This window comes from Felis catus, chromosome A3 (assembly GCF_018350175.1).
Source record: "Felis catus isolate Fca126 chromosome A3, F.catus_Fca126_mat1.0, whole genome shotgun sequence".
Taxonomy (NCBI): domain Eukaryota; kingdom Metazoa; phylum Chordata; class Mammalia; order Carnivora; family Felidae; genus Felis; species Felis catus.
Genome location: NC_058370.1, coordinates 49,167,226 through 49,185,783, shown reverse-complemented (window position 1 = coordinate 49,185,783; position 18,558 = coordinate 49,167,226). Strand labels below are relative to the sequence as shown.

Here is an 18,558-nt window from a genome sequence, read left to right as displayed (position 1 = left end):
CTGAAGACGTGGGCTCTCTGCTTATGTGTTGGCTGGAACATTGCTGCCACACAAAGCTCAGGTGGACAGAGATACAGACCAATGTAAACACATTCTGTAGTTGCGTTTCAGAGACTCCTTATTATCTTATACATAGCCTCAACAGGTTAAAAATAAAGAGTTCTCCATATAAAAGTAGGGAAGGAAAATAAAAACAAGGAGTATAACACACATGCTCTGCAGGTCATACTACATGCTGTGCTCAAAATAATTTTTTCAGCTCTAAATTCAGCATCTGCTAAGCTCTTTGTATGGGGTTCATAGAACTCTCCATGTTCCAGGAAAAGGTAACGCTTATCAAGGAAGCAAGAAAACAAGGGGATTGCCAAAAATAGCCACCTCCAGAGTTGTCAGGCAGGGCCCTGTCCTCTTGCTGGACCATTTTTTATGCAGAGGTGCAGATGGCAATGTTATAAGTACCTTTAAAATAACCACAGAGATGAGGTGCCTGGGTTGCTCAGTCAGTTAAGCAGCCAATTTCAGCTCAGGTGTCGGGCTCTGTGCTGACAGCTCACAGCCTGAAGCCTGCTTCAGGGATTCTGTGTATCCCTCTCTCTCTGCCCCTCCCCCACTCATGCTCTGTCTGTCTGTCTGTCTCTCTTTCTCTCTCTCTCTCTCTCAAAAATAAAAAATAACCATTAAAAATTATTTTTGAACACCCACAGAGAGTTGGCCTGATGGGTGAGGTAGCCCAGTGAGAGGGTCTCTATCAGTGAGAAAGACTGAGTTCCACTGATGGCAAAATGAAAATATCAGAGATGTACCAAATATGGGCCTAGATTCCTATGAGAATGTATAATGTACTCATCAACCAATGATGTATCACAATCCTTCTTGAATTTGTATGTTCAGCTTACATCAATATACGCATGAGTCAAAATATATGCAATTGCTATCCTTCATGCAAAGTGGCACTTAATGCTATGCAACATGCAAGGTGGATTAGTGGCCTTGGCCTGTACGTAGTTCTGAGGGAAGGCAGGAGTGTCCCACTAACTGTCACAGTCATATCCCCAACACACGGGGAGCCCTGAGATCTGACTTGAGGCCATCTGAGACTAACAGGGGCTGTCCATGTAGCTGCACCCAGAGACACTTGTGATGACCCTTTGTTGCCTCTGTTATAAACCAGTGCATGCCTAGCCAGGCTGGACTCAGCTTTTATAAGCATAGCCAGGGGCCAAGGGCCACTGCACAGAACCAGGAGCTCCTGGTACTGCACCTCTGTTTGGTTCTCAGGATGTCACAGGACCTGTGTGGGGGCTTTAATCTTAAAAGAGATGCAAAAGAAACATGAACAACCTTGCTTTTAGAGGCATGCTATATCCTCAAAGTTCACACATTTGGAAATGTAATTTGAGGTGACCCATAAGGCCAGATGGAAGAATGTAAAATTTAATACATTGAGATTTTATCCTTAGATTGGGGATTTGCAGGCCATTCCTGGGATCTGCTCTTGCACAATCAATCAACATGTGGGTTTCTATGCTACAGACAAATAATCACAAAGTCAAGATACTAATTACTGAAACAAAGCATCATCTATAACTGAAAAAAAAATCCATACAATACACTCCAAGGAACAAAACAGACATGATGTATTTGTTCATTTATATACCAAAACTAGTTAAAATCAGTAACTTACATCCAGCATAGATTCCAGATGGCAAAAAAAAAAAAAAATATCAGAAATCTGATTTGTCTTGGCTGCCCCAGATCATTAATATTTATATGGAGTTGTTTAAATCCAGAAGTTGCAAAACAACTCTCAAAAGCTACAATCAGCAATTAAATGTGCACATGGAGATAGAGATATCCAAGGAGGAGGGGGGAGAGGGAGAGAGAGGGAGAGAGAGGGAGAGAAGGGGGAGACAGGGAGAGAGAGGGAAAGAGAGGGGGAGAGAGGGAGAGAGGGGGAGAGAGGGGGAGAGAGGGGGAGATCTGATCTTTTGATGTCCACCCAGCTGCCATTGCACATTTTCTGATACAGGTTAAAATATATCCAGCTTAGTCAGCTCATCCCTCAGCCATGTTTTTAAATCATTGTCTGCAAGTCAACTCTGTTTCTGTGCCTACCTGGGCTTTTGCAGCCCTGAAGCTCCCTCCCCAAAACATTAACTGACAGGACACTCACCTTGGGAGGCTGAGATGGACCTGTTCCAAGCCCCTCCCATGCACTTGGTCCCTTGGTAGCATATTCTCCCCATGTGGTCCCTTCACTCCTGTTTCTCTGCACCTCCCAGGTCTGGGACATGCTTTGCCAGGTCTTTTTCCCAGACTCCAGCCACAGAGTTGTTACCTTGCTGGACCAGAAAATCTCTAATTCTCTGCCTCTAACTCTCTAACTCTCTTCAGTTTACTATGAATCAGGGGACATTTGAGATCATGAACTTGATGACAAAAGAGAGGGGGATGGTGAAGTACATAAAACATGAACTCCAGGACGTGTTGATGATTATGAACAACACCACTCAGTGTGTGGAATACACAAGGTTCTGGTTTTATGTAAATGCACCTGTTCTAAACACACAGTTTTGAAGCAAAAAGAATAGTGACAATTTTGGAAGTCTGCCCCTGTGACAAAGTTTATATGGGAGAACATGAAAATGCTGGTTTGTTTTGGGAAAAGAAGTGGCTAGAAAGATGGACAAGTGAGAGCTTCTGAAAACACCCAGAGCATTTTTCTTCAAACATCTGAAAAGGTCCTAGTTCATTTTCACACAAAAGGTTTACTGTAACTACACTTCTGGCTGATGGGAGGGTGGAGGAAAATGAACAGTCTTGGGTCTTCCTCCATGTACCTTCAGTGACCCTAAGGGTGTACAGGAGGCATCCACAGAGACCCCACAGTGCCTGACAAATATGTCTGCTCATTTTCTTGTGAAAAGATTTTTTAATCTAAAGATAAGTTTATTTTAGAACATACTGTTTCCATACTGTGCTTCCTGACTAGTTTTCATGGTGTTCTGCTTCTAACCTGCTATTCTCTGGTTTAAAATGCTCTGTTAATAGGTGGACTCTCTGTATTCAAGACAGACTCTCTGTTCCATGTTCAAGGATCTCTGGCATTCCAGGCTGACTGTCCTATGTCAGTCTACTTCCTTCTGCAGCATAAAGTTTACATCAGTGTGATTTACTCCTCCCCTCACCCTCAGGTCACCTCTGTCTTTATAATTTCCAACTATGATGCAGGAACAAGTCAGATGGTCCAGAGGACAGTAGGAGCCCTCAACCCATGACTGATGGCACCTCCCTCTGTAGGTGGAGCACCTTGGAGGAATGAGATGGGTTCTGTGACCCAGAGGATCCCCCTGGGCTTAGTACCAGTTGTCCACAGTCCTTCATGGGTCATGTTCCCAGAGTATTTGTTTGGAGGACTGATTTGATCTCAATCATTGCCAACTTCTTCCAGCTGTCTGGAAACTCATTTATAAGCCACATGGCTCATCTTTAGGAAATGACCAAGTGGAACATGGGTATGCACATATCTGCATCAGGCACAAATACAACCAGGACTTAGTGAGCATCTAAGAAGTGCCAGACTGTGTGCTTGGTATCATTTACACAGGGATGCTGCTTCCTGTGAGAGTGAATGAGGCATATATGGTCTCTGCCCCATTTTCTCACACACCTGTCAACCTTGGTAACTTTGTACTTGGTCACTCATGTACAGCAAAGAGCCCATTCAACTTTCTGTTAGCACCAGAAGGAAGGGGGAATTCGAGCAATGGATAATCTGAGTTCTTCAACCAAGCCTTTGACTTTCTAATAAAAAATTCCTATTATGAAATAAATATATTCCCCATATAAACAATTAAGGAAAGAGACATGTACACTTATGCTTCTGGTAATGCTTCTAGTAACTTCCCTGCAGAAAGACAGCTAAAAACCCTAGAGCAAATATTAAAGAACATTTTTAAAAGCATCAAAAAGATAAGAAAATGAGCGGCTATTAGGCCAAGGCCCAGGAGAGGAAAAGAATCTTGTGGTACAGGACAGGCACAAGGAGACACTTCTGCCTGGGTGATGTGTGCTGACCCAAAAGAGGTGGCTGAGAGGCAGCGTTTGGGGTTACTTTTGGGGCACAAAGTCCACCAAAGAGGAATATCCTAGCAAACTAGCTGCTGCCACAGGACCGAGCAGCACAGACCTAAGCCATAGAAGAAACAGTGAAGTAGATGTATACCCACCCTCCCTTGAATTACAGGCTGGCTTTGCATCTGCTCAAAACTTGAGCTTGGACTAAGGTGACCCTGAATTCTCTGTGCCCCACATCCCAGCAAAAGCAAAGAAATACCTCAAAATATTCCATGAATACTTTTTATCCCCAAAACAATGACCAGCACGGGATGCCTGGGTAATTCAGTTGGTTGAACATCCAACTTTTGATTTCAACTTAGGTCATGATCCCAGGGTTGTAGGATCAAGCCCCATGTCAGGCTCCATGCTTAACATGGAGCCTGCTTAAGATTCTCTCTCTCTCTCCCTCTGCTCCTCTCCCCCACTCTCTCTCTCTCTCTCTCTCTCTCTCTCAAAACAAACAAACAAACAAACACACCACAAAACAATGACTTATATACAACAAAAATCTAAGAAAATATGTCATAAGTGAGAGGGAAACAAAAAAATAGACTTGCAGGAGTACCCAACATTATAAGCATCAGTTAGGGACCGTAAAACACCTCTGCTTATGATGTTCAAGAAAACAAAAGAAAAAGGTTTGAAATGTTGGCAGGTAATTTCTATAAAAAGTATAAACAGTGAATGGGTTTATCAGAAGCCTCAACACAACTGAGGAGAGAACTTCCACTCACAATTCCATATCTAGTGAAAACACCTTCAAGAATAAAAGTAATAAAATGGCATTTCCAATGACACAAAACAGATAGAATTTCACCAGCAGACTCATACTAAAGGAAATTCTTTAGATAAGAGGAAAGTTATTCAAGCCATAAGGTCAAGGATTCAGGAAGGAATAAGGAATGGAGTAAGTGGATTTTGCAAGTATATGCAGATAGATACTAACAATATAAGATGGTAACAATAATGTCTTCTTGGTGGTATCTATATCTGTCTATCTACCCTTATATTTATATTTAAAAAGGAAATAAGAAAGGCCCAAATTTATAATTTGAGATTTATAAAACTGATGATTTAGATGAAACTGACAAAATTCTAGAAAAATACAATGTACCCAAATGCAAATTAATTAGACTTATCAATATTAAATACATTCAATTAGTAATTAAAAATCTCCCTATAAAGAAAGCTCCAGTCCAAGGTGACACCAACAGTGAGTGCCATAAAAGGTTCAACAACTAAATAATTTCAGTTTTATATAAACTTTCAGAGAAAAGAAAGAAAATGCAAGGTCGGTTTAACATTTTCGAATCAGCCAATGCAACTCCTCTCATTGTAGATTGAAGGAAAACATTCACATAGGTTTCATTTGCACAAAAAGCCTTTGAGAAATTCAACATCCTTTCTTGATCAAATAATAAGGTATATGGAAGGTTCCATGTACTATTAAGGTTGGAAATGTCCCCTTAGATACCCAAGACATGATAAGAATGTCACTTATATTCAGTGTAACCCTTGCAAGTCCAGTCAGGAAAGATAAAGCAATGAGGGCTTGGGGATGCAAGCTCAGGGGGTAATATCATAAAGGTATTCAAAGAAGTGAGTCCTGTGGAAGTCTCCACAGTGCTCACTGGTGAGGACAGGGGTGGTGATCAGGAGGCAGTATGGCAGAGGACACTGGATATTCTATTTCTTGACCTAGGTGATGGTTACTTGGCTGTGTGTTTTATAATAATTTGTTAAGCTATACAATTATGTGTGTGAGTATTATTTTCAAACTAAAATTGGATTGAAAGATCATCTTCAGATTAATGGTGTTAAAACAAACACACAAATAGGAGTAGCTGGCTGGCTCAGTGGATAGAACATGAAGCTCTTGAACTCAGGTTGTGGGTTTGAGCCCCACATTGGAGATAGAGACTACTTAAAAATAAAATATTAAAAAAAAAACACAACACACAAAAAACCAACAATGCAAACAAATAAAAACACATGTGTGGAAAGGATAGAAAAGCCAGTCATTGCCTATTTGGGGGGTTATTTTCTTTCCAGTCCCTTTCTGTTTTTCTGACTTTAAAAAATGTATAACAATATATCCCACATCTGGAGAGTGCAACATTTTAAAAACTGAAGACATAAAAAAGAAATCATTTGACTGATTCTTCCAACAAATGACCATGGGATTAATTTTGAAGCCACAAACTGGCTCTTTGTTGAAAGGACAAAAGGGGACTGATAAGAAAGTTAATAAAAAACAATTTCTACAAGAGAAAAGTTATAAACCCAAATCAATCTGCCTTAAATTGAAAACAAAAAGTGATCATAGATGAGACTGTATTAGAACTTCTAGGAGCCAAAGGTGGGCACAGAGGGACTTTACTGGTATTGCGGTGTTTCCTTGGGACCTCACCCCCATGAGCCCCACGCTACTGTGCAGTTAACCTGCTGTGTGATCCTGAATAAGTTAAACAGCCTTGTTGAGCTTCAGCTTCCTCACTTGTGGGGCCAGAGGGAAACTGCCTCTCAGCCAGTGGTCCTCATGAGGATGAAAGGTGATCCACTGTAAACTTGTTCTGAAGTGGCTCTGAGTGTATCTGAAGGATTCATAAATAGCACATACCCTGATGTGAACAGGGTCTACCCACCTTTTTCATCTGTGAAATGGTGATAATACTGGTACCTCATTTAATAGGGCCATTGTAATAATTAGGTGCCCATAAAGTACTTTGCACACTTCCCAGCTCAAATTTAAGGCAATGCTCTTACTGTAGTTCTGGTTCTATGGAGTGTTGCTGCTCTTGCCTTGTAAAGAATAAAGGTTGGATGTTACCTTATTACTTATTACACTTTACTTTTGGTGTGGGTCTGGTTTGGGCCACAAGTGTTCCTGCTACGTTTTCAATACTCCTGTGTCCTTGGAGGAGGGGCAGTCCTTGGAGGATAACAGGAGCTAAAGCTTCAGGTTGCTGGATGCCAGGTGATTAGCTCAGTGCTTTCAGGAGGAGAGACATGAGACACATCTCCTGTGTCTCAGAGCCCCTCAGGCTCCTGCCTCTGGCTGGTCACTGCCTCCTCTGCCCCAGGCCTCTCCTCCACTACATCCCAGGCAGGCACATCACTCTACCTGTGCAGGGCCATGGGAGCAGGACGAAGTTCCCTCTCCAGTGGCCCCTGCCAGAGAGGTCCTGAGTGCTGAGCAGCCAGCATTCCTCCACTGGGAGGTGGTGGCCAGCATGGTAAGGCACCCACTTGCATTTCTTTCTTCCCTTCCATGCACCATTTCCATTTCCCTTCACTTTCATTGACCTGGGGTTGTACCTCCAAATAAAGCATTAGAACCCCAACCTTGCTGCAGGTTCCATGTTCTAGGGAGCCTAGGGAAAGTCCAAGAGGCTGGCAAATCTTTATTCTTGGTGCTCATTAGTCTGCTGCTATGGCGTTAGGCATCTCCTAGGGTCCCACAGGGGAGGCAGTGACCCCCGTCCCAGCCCCCACAGGCTGGGCCAGGGCCACACTCAGCCACTGCAGCTAGGGCTCTCCCTCTCCCAGCCCAGCAGCTCCTGATGAATAAGGCCAAAATTTGTACACTCTGTAATAACTATAGCTCTTTCACAATCATACATAACATGGAATGGGGCAGTCCCTGGGGAGGTAAAATGTGTTCTGAAATATTAGAACAGAAATAAGGAAAAGCACATGCAGCCCTTCCCATAATATAAAGACAGAATCTCTTGTGCTCACACTATTTCTTCCTTCTTAGCTTGCACTTTTAGCTGCAGACAAATGCATAGTGGATATCCATCATCTGTCTCCTGAGCAGTGCTGCCAAGACAGCTCCTCTGAATGCATTGTGGAAGACCATGAGAAGGATTTGAGTGGTAGGCTGGGGGTAAGGAAGGAAGGAGGAGGAAATTTAGGGTCCATCTCTTCCCTGATCCCCCATGGAGGAAATAATCCCATTGCCTCAGCACCCCCAGACACTGCATGTACCTCTCTGTGGTGCCAGGAAGCTCTGCACCTCAGCAACAAGAATAGCAGATGCTCAAAGTCAGATGCTCCTTTGCCTCTTGCACAAGTCACAACACCTGTGGGCAGTGAGTGACACCCCTGTCGTTGGCACACAGACTAACCACATAAATGTGAAGGTGTCCAGTTGATGGTCATTGACATCTGAGGGTGACTTGGGGGAAGGGCAAGGACTCAGAAACCTCATGTAGAAAAACACATATGTGGGTGCTGTGAAGAAGCAATGTTGCAAGGAAAAAGATTTCTTCACATTTAATCATCTCTCCAAGTTGCTCTTAGCAAAATAAACACACACACACACACACACACACACACACACACACACGAGTTATTCCAGCTGCAAGACATCAAAAGTCTAGGTAATGAGCAGAAGTCCCTAACAGTTTCCTGCTCCCTATTTTCAAATCATCTTACCAATATCACATTTTTCTAAGAGAAGATCAGTTTGTTCTTTCCATATCAATACATAGGAAGATGGGGCAAGTCATCTATGGCCCAATGTCCCAATGGCCCCATGGGTTGGTTCTTTTTAGTACCAATAATGTGGTGGCTCAAGAACCAACTACAACAGCAAATCCAGAAAATGGCATTATTTGGCAATCTCCAAGGAAACCATTCCCTCACTCTCTTTGAGTGGCACAATGTCTTGAGTGACTACAGAAAAGTTTGGGTTCTTTCTGGGAAATTGGGTGAAAACATTGTCAAGAATCCTACAAATAAGCCATAATCAATTAGTGTTAACATCCAAGGTGGAGATTCAGGAGGGAAGCATTTAATTCCCATTGGACAGTAAAGATGTTCCCCATGTCTTCTATCAGGGCTTCTCTGACTGACAGGTTTTCACACCCCAAATGCCATAATTGTCTCCCTCCACCTTTGCAGAATTTGTACAGCCACTTATTCAGAGGGAAGAAGACAGCCTGCAGTGTACTTGACTTATGTTTCTACTCTGCTAGAGAAAGTCAAATTCAGGAAAAAGAACAAGTACCTTTAGTATATATTATTACTCAGGACTGCTTTGTTCTCTCCTATAATTTAATATTATCAGTCCTACTGGAGTCAGATGGGGGAAGGACAGGCATATCCCTAGGAGCTATAATCAGGGTTGTTATTTCACTGAGAAAACAAGAGGAAAAGATCTAAGACTTAGATATTTTCCCCTATATGAGTATTCATAATGTCTAAAGCAAGGCCCAGAGTTTCTCTAACACTTGAGTGCTATTTGGGTGGAATCATTAATCAAGTACATAATTACTGAGCAGCAACCTGGACAGTGATGTTGGGTGAGGGGCTGGGGGCTGATCCTGGTTCTGCCCCTGGAGATGTGACCTACTTGATTTCTCTGGGCCTATTTTATCACCTGAAAATGGGGACAGGAGGATTCTCCTCAGAGGCACAGGGAGTGAGTGAGGGCATAGTGCCTGAGCATAGCAAATGTGTAGTACTAGGGCACTTATCACTGCCCACCCCCCACTGCCCTCGAATCCTTCCTTCCCTTCTTATTTTGTCCAAATTCTGCAGCCCATCCTCACACCTACTCCTTTGCCTATGTACTGAGTCCCTGAATCCCTTGCTTGTGGTCTTCTTCAGGCAAGTTGGCAGCCCTGGTGCATCCCCTCTGCCTGGGCCCCAAAGAATTAGGCAGGGGAGCCCTGCAGAGGGTCTTGCTGCCAAGACATGCACAGGGGCATCAGGGGCCACAATCCTGCATGCTCTCCATGGCCCTCAGCTCCTCCTTCCTTCTAGGACTTCAACCCTTGCTACCTTAGGAGCTTCCTGTGCAACTCAGGAACCTGGAGTCCTAAGATGAGGGCTCTGCACCCCACCTGCCTCCTTGGCTCTGCATGAACTAGGGAACTCTTAAAGGCAACAACTGCTTCGGGGTGACTGGATGGCTCAGTAGGTTAAGTGTCCGACTCTTGGTTTTGGCTCAGGTCATGATCTCACAGTTTTGTGGCTTCAAGCCTTGCATCAGGCTCTGCGCTCACAGAAGAACCTACTTGGTATTCTCCATCTCCTTCTCTCTCTGCCCCTCCCTTACTTGTGCTGTCTCTGTCTCTCTCAAAATAAATAAATATTTTTTTCAAAGAAAGACAACTGCTTCCACTTACTCTGCCTATCCACTCAAGATCATCTCTCCAGAAATTCTCTTTCACCAGCTCCCCCTTCCCCTCGAGTGCCAAGTCAATTTCCCCTCTCTGTTGGATCATGTTCTTCAGCATACAGATGTGCTATGATTTCTTCCACTTAGAATAACTTTTCTTAACATGACCTCTCCTATTAACTATTCCCCCTTTCTCTTTCTGTTTATAGCAAATTTCTTCAAAAAAGATAACTTGATGCATATCCAATGGCTTTGTTCCCATAATCTTAAAAAATTTTTTTTTTGGTTAAAATATACCTACAGAAAGGTGCACAAATCATTAAATGCAATGCTTAATAAGTGACCAGTTTTCACTTACTGAGCTTTACCTTTGTGGGAATACTGGCAAGTGTGTAACTAGCACCTGGGTCAAGAAATGGAACATCCCCAGCACCCATGACCACCTCCCATGCCCCCTGCACAGTGCCTGCCATTCTAGTTCCCAGCAGCACAGCTCAAGGATTGTTCTTTCCTGTTCCCTCTTGAGCCCACAGACATAGCCTTTCACTTCCAGCACTCTGGAAACTGCTCTTGCCAATGCTGCCACCAGCCTCCTCATTGCTGAGACCTCAATGTTTAGACCTCATCCTCCATTCCCGTCCCCAGCCCAGACTTCTCTCTTGAATCCCAAATTCACAGAAGGCAGCACACAACAAGCTGCCTTCTTAGTGTCTCCACTTGGATGCCAGCAGGCACTGAAAACCTGACAGGGTCAAAGTCTGGTTCCATCTGCTCCTGTGGCACACAGCCAGCGTGTCCCCCCAGCCAGTGGAACCCATCATCCAGTAGTTCCTTCCCTTCTCTCTGTCTCACACCCACAACTGAAATCTGTTGGTCATTCTTCCAAAAGCCATCCTGGTGTCTCTACCTCTCACTAAATTCCCAACCATGACAGTGGTCCAGATCACTACTGGATGGTCTACTCCTGGATGGTTATACCAGACTCCAACATGGTGTCTCCTATCCTTATGTTCCACATGCTCCCCTGATAGAGTGTAGACACATGGTGTCTTTCCTCTGCTCAAACATCCCAGTGGCTTCTCAGCCCAAAGAAAAAGCCCAAGTCACTGTTACAACCTAAAAGGCCCTGTGGGCTCTGCCCCACCTCACCCCTCTCTTGTCTTATTTACTCTTCCACAATCAAAGGTCACCTGCTGCAGCCACACTGGCTTCCAAATCATTCCCTGTATGTACCAGGCATGTTCCTCACTCAGGGCCTTTGCACTGGCTGTCCCTCTGCCCAGAAGCTCTTCCTCAAGTGATCTTCATGGATCAGCCTGTAGTTTCATTATTAAATGTCACCCCCTCAGCAAGTCCTTCCATGGCCAGCCTAATTATAAATGTATGCCCATATCCATTTCCAACTTAATTTTTCTCTTTTATAACATAACACTATTGGATATGCTATAAGTTTACTTTTGTATGTTCTTTGCTTCTCATCATGAGAATGTCAGTTCTGTGAAGCTGGAGTTCTGTTTTGGTCACTGCTATATCCCTGCACCCAGAGGATGGCCTGGCACATAGTAGGAGCTCAATAAATGTCAGATGAATGACTGGATTTTAAGGGCACTATCATATGCCAGGTTGGACTCTCGTTCTTCTTGGTTTTATACTATAAAGAGATTCCTCTTTCCTCCCCCTAATTTGTCCAATTCCCTTTGCTGGTGCTATTCATAAGATTCATAATCTTATTCTTAATACCCATTTTTCATTTAATTACTGTTATGATATTTCAGTTAGTAAAAGAAAGAAACATTTTATGAAATGAAATGAAATCAAGACATAATAAATACTCGAATTCAGGAGACATTTGCAGCAGACGCAGCACATACAAACCTCCGGCCTGCCCAGCACTTGAGCCCAGATCCAAGGACTCCTTGGGGAGGGCCCCCAGCCTCTGCCTCGTTAGCACCTGCCCCATGGGACTGAGTGAGGCACTGAGGGTCCACTAGAGTGGATGTGTCTTTCTCACTTTACCCTGCTATAAGTGGGGTGAGGGATGGTGGATTTAGAAGCAAGTCCTGTGCTTCTAATTTTGTCTGCTAACAGATAAAAGTCAATATTCTGTTGTAGAAGATTGCATTTTAAGGGTTAGAAATACTGATATTTGCATCATGTACCCATACTTGCTACCTCTCTGATTTCTATCTGTCATTTAATCCATTGAAACTTCAGTTTTGTCATCCACAAAGTGAGGATAATAACTGTCCACCTTTCAGACTCATTGCAAAGGTTAAATAAGAAAAAGTGTGTGCAATAAGTAGCTCACAGCAGTCACTTGGCAAATTATGGATTCATTTCCATCCTCCACATCATTGAGAAGCATTAGTTCCTAGACGAATCTGCCAAAATTGCATACAACACTTTCCCCTCTATAAACTGGTTTACAAAATCTGCTTGCATTGGGGGCTGGATCAAACAATTAATGTTGCTGGAGTAAAATAAGGTTGTGATGAATGCCATGCTCATCCCCCCACTGGCCTCCACATCGAGCCCTCCTTCCTGATCAGGCCCCGCCAGCTGCCTCTTCCAAAGGTGGCTCCGAGCCAGGCCATTCTGGTAATCCCAGCTCACTGTCAGCCACCTTTGGCCTTAGGACACCATCTGACTTCACTGGACCCTGGTTTTATGACCCGCAGAGTGGGTACCATATGATGGTACTGCTGCCTCACAGTCTTCCTATGTTCAAATGCAGATTCGTGGGCTCTACCCCCAGATGCTCTGATCAAGCAGGTCTGTGCTGGGGCCAGACAGTGTGCATTTTTGACAGCTCTGGGTTTGTTGATGCTGCTGGTCAGGACCACTCCCCAAGCAGCCAGGTGTGCAGTATTTAACATAGGATTTAATAGGTGCTCAGCAGATGTCACCTGCTTTACTAACACTTTCAGTACTATTGTTACTGGTACTTAATTAACACCTTTTTAATTATAAAAACTGTTGAGAAAATATCCTGTCTCCTTCCAGGTATCCCTTCACCTAGAGACCCACATGTATACAGACAAGTGGGATTTCCAGTAGAGCATGATCAGCACCTGCTTCTTTGCAGGAACCTTCTGGGGACTTTCTCTCTAACTTCACTTCGCTGACTCAGCTAGCTGCATGCTGTAGGTTATTTCAATACTGTTTTATGGATCAGGAAACAGGCCTGGCAAAGTTGCCTGCTGACCTGGACCCAGCCGGAATAAGGCAGAAAAAAAAAAAATAAACTGGGTTTTGTAAGTCCAGGGATCCTATTAATTCTCCTCCCCACTGCTCTATGTCATCTAACCACTGAGATTTGCTTTGTTGTGTTTTCCTGGAATGGACTCACATGTTACTGAGTAGTCCATTGAGTGCATATTTTGACAATGTACAGACATCATCTAATTGTCAGTGACTACGCTGAGGTATGATCTATGATAAAAAGAAAAAAAATACCCTAAGTCACACTTAGATGTCAAAGATTTCCTTGTGAACCAGCGTTTGGAACCTAGAGGTCTCCTGGCTTCATAGATAGGCTGTTTGCTCCACTCTGACATCACCATCCCAGCCCCCCAGCCCCTGAGGGCAGCAGGAGGTGCCTATGGCCACCAACAAAGGACCCTGCAGAAACCGGCTCTGGGCTCTCCTCTCTCCAGTGCCCCAGGGAGAGCTCCCAGCTGGCCTTGCCCAGGAAAGCACTGATTTAATTTAGTGTAATGACTCTCGGAGTGTGTCTGTTCTACTGCGAGCCGAGTGCTCTCCCCTTGGCAGCTCCCCTCCAATGCCTGCTGCAGACTTTGTGTCTGCAGTTGGGCCGAAGACACACAAACAGAATGCCCGGCAGCCTGATGGCTGGACTGGAGTGCTGTGTGCCCAGGCTGGTTGTCTCCCAGGTCTGCAGGAAAGCCCCAAAGTGCCACAGCTGTGGGCTATAAGCAGTGAGCTTTGTGGGCATGGGTCTCAGCCCAGGGAGAAGGATCTGGACACAGGCCTTGTGAAGGGCACTCACCTGCAGAGTTCTCTATGAAATGTGGCACCTCTTCTCTGTTGGGGTTCCCCTGAAGGAAATCCATGCTCACAGCATAATGAAAAGGGGGACTGAAAGCCCGGGATCCCCTGGAAACCCTCTTCTAATTCCAGTGCTGCAGGAAACCCCTAAACTCCTCAACAATGTCTGCTCTTCACCTCAGAGCAGTGTGAGCAGAGGCCTCCATAGACACTATATTTCACATTCACTATTAAACAAATACTCAGAATCGTCTTTACCACTGAAGGTATTAAACGTCTGATGCATCAGGCCCAAGTAAGAGGTTCTTAAGGTGTGGAGAATAAAATTACTCTTCAAGAAAGGATCTAAATGCCAGCCTTGGCAACTGTGGCCTCGGTTTTTCAGACAAAGGTGCTGTGCACAGCTTGCCCTGCTCCGGAGACGGGGGCCTCACCCAGGATGTGGAGCAGCCAAGACAGGGGCAGCCTCTCCCTCCTTTCCCTGTGCCCAGCCATTTACTCGGTGCTCATTTCATCCAGCACCCTGCCTACATGTTTATGTCAATGTTGGATGTTGTCCCTTTGAACACATCTGTCCCCATCTAAAATTTGGCAACCAAAATATAGCTCTGAGTACTCCCCCCACCTCCCAGCCAGGTAGGTAAAGGGCTTTCTTGGCAGGGTTGACCCAGGAGACTGGGAGTGACCCACCCTGCCTCACCACTGCAGGTAGCAGGACTGGGATATGGGGGGAGGGCTTAAGTTGAGCTTAAGGGAAAATCTGAATGGCCTGTGATGTGTGAGAAGCTGTTTCTCTTTGCTCTGCCCTCCTGACCTTCCTTTTCTTAGTGAAACTATCATGGCCTATTTGTAGCATGCTAACCCAGGTTCAGAGTGCAGTTTACACAGGAGCAGGCAGGCTCTATGTTCTACACACAGAGGGCATCTGTCCACATGCTTTTCTCCAGGTCCCACTGTGTGTCCTTAGCCCATGTAGTGCCCATGTCCCCTTCCTGGGGTCTGGGTATACCTAGACCTGACTCTGCCCCATAGCCAGGCTGACCTCTGCCAGACCTGGAGTCTTGCTTCCTGTCCCATGCCTGTTCCCCCAGAGAAGGGGGTCTTTGGCATTTGTGGGATAAACTCACAAAAGTGAAGCTCAGACAGACCTTCCAGGCCAAGCTGGAACAATATGGAACAGCCACTTAGCCCAACCGCAGCAGTGCGGGACTGGCTGCCAACATACCCCCCACTGCCCCATTATCCTTTAGAACCAGGACAGCAGAGCAGGGCTGACTGAGCAGGGCTCTGCCTCATCCCTGCCTGGAAGGGCCTCTTGAGAGTTCCTGTTAAGAAGCACCTGCTTTCAGGGGCTCCAGCATTATTAGCTGGTCCACTGCTCTCCCCTGTTCCTCTGTGATGTCATGAAAGGGGGAAGGGAGAAAGGACAACGTATCAAGGGACTCTTCTCTCCCCAAACAAAATGAGATCAACACAGAAACCAGTAAGAAGCAGTGAGAGGCCATGCTGGGGTCAGCCAGGACACCTGTTTTCAAGCCAGGAGAAATAAATGTTTCAGACACCAAGCCTGCCTGAATCTGCTGTTTTCAGCCTGAGCTCCAGAACACTGGATGCTGGAGAGGAAGCCCTGAGCGCTGCGCACCCAGAGGACACACATGAGTGTGGGCACCACACTCTCCACCTTGCCGACCCAGGGAGCCACCTTGTCTTCCTCTGGTTGGGCTGGGCTGAGGTTTTGGGTGTGGTAACACTGAAACACACTGTAACTGGCAGGTATGTGTCAATTTGATTAATAAAAATGGGAACGGAAACTGTTTCTGCATGAATAGTCTTCATTTGCTAGAGAACATCTTCCAAAGCCTGGCTTCCATGAAGGCACAACAGGGCAAATGCTTTGCATGAAAAAGACCTGGGAACCAATGCCTCCAGAAACCTTCACACTGGAGGAGGGAGGGCGTGATTCACCCTGTGATGGGCCATTCCTCTCACCGAACTTCAGCTGAGGAGTACTGAAGTACAGGCGGCAGACACTATAACCTGTTTTATATGAATGAGCCTGTCACAGACAGAACCACTCCTCACCTGCTGTCCTTGCCCTGGGCACAGCGTCTCTCAGTGCTGGGTCGGTCCTGCTGGCACAACCCAGGCGCCCGCTCACAGGCAGCTTCGGTCCCAGATTTGTAAAAAGCAGCAGAAGACTCCAGCACTCACCAGTCCCAGCAGCCTGAGGTGAGGCCCATGGCCTCCCTCATGGGTCTGTCCTCCAACTATAAACTGCAGGCCCCTCAGATAGCAAGAGCTGAACAGGCTTCTCGGGCTCTCCTCCTCAGTGACCCAGGTAGGCTGTGTGTGTGGCCAACAGAGACAGGCTTACCTCGTGGGACAAGTAGAAGGCTGCAATGCCCAAAGGCCAGAAGCAGCAGAGCATGGAGAAGACGCTGAGGCCCAGGTGGTCCCTTGGGGGCATCATGAGGAAGTTGTCCTCACTCTCTGTGTCACTCGAGTAGTCACTCTGCAAGACAGAAGAGGACAGGGATGGTACAGAAGAAGAGAGCATCACTAGTGGAATCACTGTACGATGCCCCTAGACATGGGTGCTGAGTCTGGAATGGAGAAAGCCCCTCTGGGAAGGTCACTGTTGTTATTGCCTACAAGTAGACTTCCCCCAAGAAAGGAAGCCCCCAGTTGAGGAGATCCTTATCAAGAACAAAAGAAAAAAATACTAAGTACTTGGCTCTTGAGTCGTTCCATTGAAGATCAAATCCTACAGAAGCCCATTATTTCACAGATCTTTGGGACCTAGTGACACACAGTGGGGATAAAGTTTTAATCTATGCGAGGATGGGACAGGCACTCTCAGAAGGCCACACAAGGATGGGACTCCTCTCTTTATTCTAAGACTTCAAACAGGTTTATAGGACAAGGAGGGCTGGTGTTGGGCAAGGGGACACCGTCTCTGAGCCTCCTTCATTTCCCTAGATTTGATCTGAGTTAGGACACTGCTGGGCCTGGTGTCAACCCCGGGTGAAAGTGCTGTCTCCAGAGGAGCTGATGGCTGCTTTGTTTGGAAGCTTCTCTGTGATGAGCCCACTTAGTGGGCCTGTGAGCTCAGCACAGGCCTGCCAGAGCCTCCTAGGGAGCCTGAGGTAGGGGGTCAGGGACTGGCACAGGGCTTTGTAAAAATCCATGGAAGACTCCATCCAAGACACACTTGGATGTGTCTCCATCCAAGACAGTGACATGGCTGTCACTAAGCAATGACAGCCATGGACCAAACCTCCCTGCAGAAAATCTCACTACTAGCTCCACGCACTAAATGGCTGCTGTCCTGCCAGCACCTCCAGGTCTAGATGTTATGACTAGAGGATGCTTTTTGCCTAATTGGTTATTCCATTTGCTGGGCCCCCATCATGAATTTTCTCTCCTCATCAAAACATGGCACACTCACGCTGACTCATCCAAAATCCAAGGCCAGCCTCTCTAACTGCTTATTTTATGCAAAGATAAAATCTCATTTTACTCCAGATTTTGTTTCCTAAAAAAGAAATGGAGCATTTCTTTCTGAAAGAGGGTCATTAGCTTCCTCACTCTCTTTGCCAGAGACAGAGGTTGTTAAACATGCAGCCTCTGGATGCAGGCTGGAGACATTCAGTGCTCAATGCAGCCATGCTGGCTACTTCCTCAGGTGGCTTTAGGGGCAGGCAGTGACCTGAGGCACCAAACACTCCGGTGGATACCCCATGTGAGCGCTGTGCTGCTGGCATCGCTGCCCGGTCCACCTCCAGCAGTGCCCCCATGTGCCTCCCCTGACATTCGCATGCACACACAAAGCCCACGTGGGACCATGGTCCTTCTCTTGGTTAACTAAATGCACATATCACTGCCAATCAGAGCCTCTAGTCAGCGTGCAGACAGACGAGGAGCTGCAGGGAACTAATGGAAACTTCACGTTAGGACTCTGTTTCTATGTAGTTGAAGAACAGGCAAATTCTGATGATCTCATTCAAATCACAAACAAGGACCTTCTCCAGAGGGCCTGTGACTGAAGTGGGTGATGCGCTAGACAGTGGGTGTGGACACACTCTCACATATGCGCACACACCTACACACCCCGGCGGGTCAAGGACTGGAAGGCATCACTTCTCACAGAGGGCTGGCTCCTTTCCACTAGGCAGGCTCTCTGCCCTGGGGAGTCACCTGCCACTGGGGCAACATCCCCTCCGTGAGTTTGGGACTGTATGGCTTCTCCTCCATAGAGCCCTGTCTGTGAAATTCTATTCTTTTCACTCTGCAGCACTGCT

At 45.9% G+C, this 18,558-nt stretch overlaps 1 protein-coding gene across 13 annotated transcripts in view; it reads right to left on the bottom strand.

The window, feature by feature from the left end:
* Positions 1 to 18,558, bottom strand: part of SYNDIG1 (synapse differentiation inducing 1) — a 179,724-nt gene that overhangs the window by 51,696 nt on the left and 109,470 nt on the right. For 12 of the 13 annotated variants that reach the window (XM_023251518.2, XM_045053947.1, XM_023251519.2 and 9 more), the window contains one exon: positions 16,632 to 16,769. The exons of the other annotated variant lie outside the window; for it this stretch is intronic. In XM_023251518.2, the coding sequence (XP_023107286.1) occupies positions 16,632 to 16,769 (138 nt within the window). The remainder of the gene's footprint in view (positions 1 to 16,631; positions 16,770 to 18,558) is intronic. 13 annotated transcript variants of the gene reach the window in all.